Source organism: Vigna umbellata, chromosome 4, assembly GCF_029865625.1.
Source record: "Vigna umbellata cultivar VRB3 chromosome 4, Vumbellata_1.0, whole genome shotgun sequence".
In the NCBI taxonomy this organism is placed as follows: Eukaryota; Viridiplantae; Streptophyta; class Magnoliopsida; order Fabales; family Fabaceae; genus Vigna; species Vigna umbellata.
Window position 1 is genome coordinate 46,911,190 of NC_142168.1, and position 6,750 is coordinate 46,917,939.

Here is a 6,750-nt window from a genome sequence, read left to right on the forward strand (position 1 = left end):
TAGATGCCAAAATCAAAATTTACTAATTTTATTGAAGTAAAATTATGTCTTAAAGTTTAATCACCATTACCAAAAATCGATGGTGCATTCCCAAATTGTAGACGAGAATCACTTGTCTTTCTTTCTTAGCAGCTTCGTTATTATTTCTTTAAACATATATATTATTATTAAAATGTAACCTCTCGCTTGATTATTATTTTCATCAATTTTACCTGTCGACCCCTTAAAGAAAATTGAATAAAATATAGGTTACAATTATAGCTTCACTCCAAATATTCAACTAATAAAAGTCAGACATTAACATCAGCATGATTGTTAGGACCAAATTTTCATTTTAATTAGAAATTAATTGCACTTAAACTTTATCAAATAAATTGTTCCTGTGAATATGTTGATTAGGACATTTTATACCACATTAATAATTACACAAATATTTAAAATTACATATATTTTCTGATCTATTTACAGCTAAAGTAAGTCTATTGAAAAAATTAAATTGTCAAAAAAATAATAAATATCTAACAAATTTTATATGTAAAAACTTTTCAGTTTTTCTCTACCCTTTAAGACTTAATGATTTTCTTTTCACTTTTTCTCCTGATTCAGCTCAATTTATTTTATGTTTGTAAATAAAAACATTAATTTTATTAATATTAAATAGATATTGAATAGAAAATGTTACATGGAGAAAAAAAAAAGTGGTATTATTAACTTTTGACCTCATGCATTATTTTTTAATTTGAATTAAAAAGAAAACAAATAAGAGATGTGTGATTTGAACTTCCTTAATTGTGGCACTACCCTCCAATTCCCACATTCATGCAGTGTTCAGAATTCAGAGAAAAGAAACACTATGATCCTCTCTTGTTCCCTTCATCAAAACCACTCCCTCCTTGACTAAAGAATCCAGAAGAACCATAATCACCCTGAGAAGTTGAAGATGCAAATGTAGAAGAAGATGAAGAAGACAGAAAAAATGGCGCAGGTGGTGGCTGAGATGAACCGTAGATAACATCCTCATTGGGATGGTGCTGGTAAAGCCCCAATGCAACACGTTGGAAATCATCATCATCCCTACATTTCAGCAACCGTGCATACTCCATCAGACTTGGAAACCCTTCTGCTTCTTCTGATGTTTCTAGACTTTGATGATCGCCACCAACATGTGGTGGTGGTGACGTGAGGGAAGAGGGTTGTGCAGAAGCTGAAGAAATGGTGGTGGTGGTTTCCGGTGATGGTGGTGGCACAGCAACACGCTCAGGAAAATTGAGCTTGGCTTTGTTTCCTTTGAACTTCAATGCAGCAACATCATAGGCCATTGCTGCAGCTTCTGCTGTGTCAAAGGTGCCAAGCCACACTCTCGCTGCTTTCTTAGGGTCTCTTATCTCAGCTGCCCATTTTCCCCAAGGTCTTTGCCTAACTCCTCTATAGTGCCTTTTCCTAAGATCAGCATTACCTTCAAATATCAAACATTGATTCTTCCAGTTAGTCTGCAACATTCTACTCTAGTTTACTTGCAAGCGCAAAGAAAAAGAAATAAGACTCAGTGTTCTTGTATCAGAGTTGCAGTTTTGCTTACGGAAAAATTTGCATTCAACATTTAATACATGAATTACACGGCAAAACTTTGATTTTCATTTCATTAAAACAAGCATATCTGAGTTAAAGTTTGGTCCATTTTGAAGACTAGAGCGAGCAAAGATACAAGGAAAGTGGAAAAATGCAATGTGAAACTGAATGCAGAACATTTATTAGTGTGGTCAAAGGTAGACTAGAAAAAACACAGATGGAACATGGGAGTCAATAATGATAATACAGAGGGTAGAAAATGGAAACGTGTCAAATTCAACTCTCTTTGTTATTAGCAGATCGAGGATTCGAGAAGGTTGTGCAGATGCAGTAACAGGTGAAGTTTTGTTTTTTGTTTTTTGGAGAGGAAAAGAACAAAATATGGCAGAAACTAACTTTATGGTGTTTTTTATTTTTTATTTTTTCCTTTACTTTTGAGAGAGAAGAAGTATCACGTAAGTTGCATTCGGTGAAAATATCTTTGAATATGTTAGAGGATAAAACAGTGGGGTAACCTTTATCTAATAATCTCACACAAGAAGATATATATTAGAATTTCCAAAATGAAAGAAAAAAATCATGGGATAGGGATCTAGATTCATTGATGGTAATAAAATGAAGATGATAGTGATGATAATCAATCAAGCTTGAAATAATCAGTTTACCTTGATTTGTAGCTTGAGATGGATCTTGGGTATTGATAAATTTAGAAGTGGTTATTTGACCATGTGGAGTGGGGAAGAAGGTGGTGTTTTGATGGTTGGTAGTCATAAGAAAGTTTGAAAAGGTTGATGATGAAGCTTGTTCTTTTGGATTTTGAGATGGTGTGAGAGGAATAGGAAAGTTGAAAGCTTCTTTTTTCACCTCATCAAGAGGGGGAGAACTCTTCCCTTGCATTGGATCCACCTTGCCAAGTAACTTGTAATTTCTTCTTCTTCTTCTTGTTCTTCTTCTTCAACTCTTTCTATTTATATGTCTCTAATCCAAAGTTGGTGAAGAGATTCCACCACCACCTTGTGTTAAAAGCAGATCTAAGATTTCTATAAAGGGAGGAGAAGTGATTTGATGAGGAATGAAACCAAGATCAAAAGAGAGGATTCTGTTTGCTTGCTTCATCTTTTAAATAAGAAAGAGATTTGCTAAAAAAGAAAAAAAAGAACAAGATGAAGGAAAAGAACAAGATAACATGGGCTTGCTTGTAGGTTTTCCCATTGAAAAAATAAAGTCATGTTTGTCCCTTGAAAATTTTGGGGTGCCCCAAAAAATGAAAACGAAATGAATACTTTAATGTCAAGTTTATAATTGGGCACAAAGATGTAATATATTTTAATAGGGGACAACCCAGTTAGGATATTTGTGGTGTGAGTAACTTTCTTGGTATTCTATTTTGTTAGGAATATTGTAGTATATTGTATATTTAATTATTTTTATTTAGAGCGCAGAAAGAGGTGTGGGGTATATACATTGAATTTGGATCATTTATTGTTTTCTGGATACTTCTGCTTTTTGGCATCAATAGTTTTTGTTTGTCCCTTGTTTGCATCAATTAGAATATGGTAAAATCATTAGAATTTCATACGAATATTTCTACATAGAGAAATATAAGAACATAAATTTTAAACATTTAGTAATGTTTTAGTTCAATATTTGAAATGAATTTAATTAATGAAATAACATTTTAAAAGTGATATATATATATATATATATAATATATATATATATATATATATATATATATATATATATATATAAGTATCTCATTATACTTGATATTGAGGTAAAATTTTAATATTAATTATGACAAATAGATATTAAAACCCATTAATTTCATTAGGGTATATAATAAAATAAAATAAAATTGTATTTTTTGAATTAGAGTCACGTGATATATAAATATCTATACAATTATAAAATAAATATAAAACTATTTAACAATGTTATTTCATTTTATTACTGAAATGTAACATAATATAGTAGATCGATTGACTGGTCAATAATCCAAAACAACACGTGCTAGAGAGAAAAAAAGAGCAAGAGTATTAATTAAAAATGGAATATCTTTAGTTTTTATTTGTCCATTAATTGTTTTAAATTTCACTATTTAATCAAGTAATTAACGCATCAAAGAATACAACGTATTAATTAGTTAAGGGTTTGAATAGAAAAATGATTAATATCATTAAGGTAATCTTCAGGTTTGAGTTTTTGGGGCTAATCCTTGGTTAGTCCATTCTATTTATGGCGACTAAATGTTAACATTATACTTCTCTATGGTTATTTTTAGGATGTTAGATCAGCTACAAAATTAATGAATTAATATGTCGTTGATGAGAAAAGTAAAAACTTTTTAAGTTGAACATATTTGAATTGATGAGATAAATTATTATGTTACTAGAAAAAAAAATCAATGTTACTCTCCGGCTAATATATACTAAAGAACATGGTTCAAAAGTTGCTTAAGCTTTTTTTATTTTGGAATAGTTCAAAGCATTCAACTAATATCGACACACTATAATTAATCTCGAAAATTTGATATTATGATTATTATTATGTTATTATAGGTCTATGATGCATGTCAATCTTATAAATACAACTAGTATCTTTTTTTAATACTCACTTAATAATTATTCATACTCATTATATTCATAAAGATCTAAATTTTCTTAATAACTTAAGCGTCAGATAGTCTTTTGCGGGTGGATCTCCCACTCTAAATAGAAAGAGATGCAATTCTGACAAATAAGAGCTTTCAAGCCACCGCTAGAATCTTGATATCTGTCCATAAATGCATATGCTCAAGATCCTAGTAAGATTATTTGGCATCACTGTATGGCCCTCGTAAAACGTTTCCAGGGCCTCACCTCCCTATGGTCACCACTCGAAGGTTCGCTCAAATCTCCCACGAGATGGAAGTCAACAAGGTGGCAACCCTTTACTAGCAAGTGCAAATACACATACAACACCATAAAGAATAGCGTAAGGAATATGATACTGAGATTGAAGCCCAGCACACACAATAACAAGTTAACCTACACGAGCTCTAGGAACTTTAGCAAAGGTTGATTTGCCTCAAGAATGAGAGGTCATCTCTTCGAACTCGCTTTAAACCTCTTGAAGAGGACCCCTGAAATTCTTAAACAAGGCACAACCCATCCGTTTGGAGAGGTTCACATGCGAATCGAGACCACTCTCCTCAACACCAGGCTCAAGGAGATTGGAGCAAGTCTACTAAGCATAGAATAGAAGGAACCTGTGGATGTTCCCACCACTTCCATCACGACCAACACCAGACTAGAAGAAACTGAAATAGGTCAACCCAACATTGGTGGAAGAAACCCATGGATGCTTCTTCCACTCTAAACGGGAGCCCGACAGGCACAGATATCGTAGATGAGATGCATAATCAATGCAGTTCCAGGATTTTAGAGGGCACCCCGGCAAGCATATAGGTCGGAAAAAACACTAGACTACTCGAGTACACACTAAGAATTCCTGAAATAAGATTGGCTTGGTCAAGAACTTACGTCCTTTCATGACAGAAGTGGCCAATATCTGAATCCCTAAAGGAATCCTCATCCATATTCGAAGTGCGGCGAAACAAATAACCTGACCAAATATCTAAAGGCTTACCCATTCCAGGTCAACTTCAATACTCAAGATGAAAGAGTTTCATGTAGGTTGTTCCCAACAACCTGTCAGAGCGGTGCAGCGAAGCAGTTAACACGTTCAACAAACCAAGAGGGGAGTGAATTGGATTCTTATTGCAAATCGTTCTTTTAATAATTTTCTCAAGTAAATATAAATTCCTTAAAACAATTTAAACAAATTTAAAGAGTAAGGAAGAGAGAAAATTGCATTGGTAATTTTTATACTGGTTCGAATCACACAGATCCTACGTCTGGTTGTTAATCTCAACTGAGAATTAATGCTTCACTAGCATAAACCAATAAATTGTTACAATCACAAAGAAAATAAAAAATTTGAAGGTTAGAACACCTCTCTTGTTACCCCAAGAGATGAAACTCACTTCTCCTGCAACCTACAAGGGATGAACACCTCCTCCGAATGCTTAACGAAGGATGGCCACCTCCTTTGAATCTTCACAAAGGATGAACAACTCCTTTGAATCTTCACAAATGATGAACACCTCCTTTGAATCTTCATAAAGGATGAAAGACTTTCAACTCAGTAACAACAACAACACTAAATCACACTCCTAGTGAAAGTTCTCGCTCTATGCCAACATGTCATGTTCTCAAAGGCACAACACAAGGGTTACACCAAGCCTAGAACACTTATCACTTCACACTGTAGATAATAATTTCAAAATACACTTATTTAGTATGTTGTATATTAGAATGAGAGTCTCAATCCAATTTATAGAGATCTCATTCAAGTATACCTTCAAAAATCCGTTGTCAATTGATCGAGGTCGTACCTGAATCAAATTAATATGCAATTAAAGTGCAGTATAAACTAGGAAGTGACTCCTTGGTCGTCTCTCAAGGACCAAACTTTGGTTCATTCATTAGATAAAAAACGTAGTGGGGGTGGTTTTTGGATAGTTTTGTGAACTTAACTAAACCAATTCAAACACAAATTCAAACACTAATTAAAAATGATTAGTCACTAGCTCAATTGCATTTTTCCAATCACATATTCACAATGATTAAACACTACTCTCACCCTTAATCCAACACGAATTAATCAACAAAGCGAAGATTAATCCGGTCTTCAAAACTGCGAATTAAGCAAACACAATGCTCATATTCAATCAATTTTGCACCACATAGTTTGATCAACTAAGCGGAGATTAAACATCAATTAGGAAATTAAGCGTATACCTAATTGCAAGTGCACAAACAAATTTAATATTAAGTAAGGCAAGAGCAACAAAATACCAATTCATAGTCCAGAATTCTCATGGAAACGGTGCAATTTCACTAATGATCAACGAAGCATACTTAAGCTACCATTATAAACAAAATGCAAACACCAAGTGTAGGTATATCTAGTATAATCATCAATAATAACCAGGCCAAAAAGATTTCCACCTAGACTTTTGATTCTTGAGGGGCCAAACAGATCCATATGAAGCAATTCAAGAGGTCTAGTAGTAGATACTACTCTCTTAGGTTTAAAAGATGATCTTGTTTGCTTCCTATTTTGACAAGCATCACA

General features: G+C 33.3%; 1 protein-coding gene across 1 annotated transcript; it reads right to left on the reverse strand.

Annotated features, from left to right (window-relative positions):
- Positions 1–683: 683 nt before the first annotated feature.
- Positions 684–2,928, reverse strand: LOC124819824 (uncharacterized). Its single transcript, XM_047291413.2, has 2 exons — positions 2,235–2,928; positions 684–1,456 (listed from the first exon to the last, which is right to left on the reverse strand). Exons 1-2 carry the CDS (start codon positions 2,464–2,466, stop codon positions 852–854), a joined length of 837 nt encoding a protein of 278 aa, XP_047147369.1. The 5' UTR covers positions 2,467–2,928; the 3' UTR covers positions 684–851.
- Positions 2,929–6,750: the final 3,822 nt, after the last annotated feature.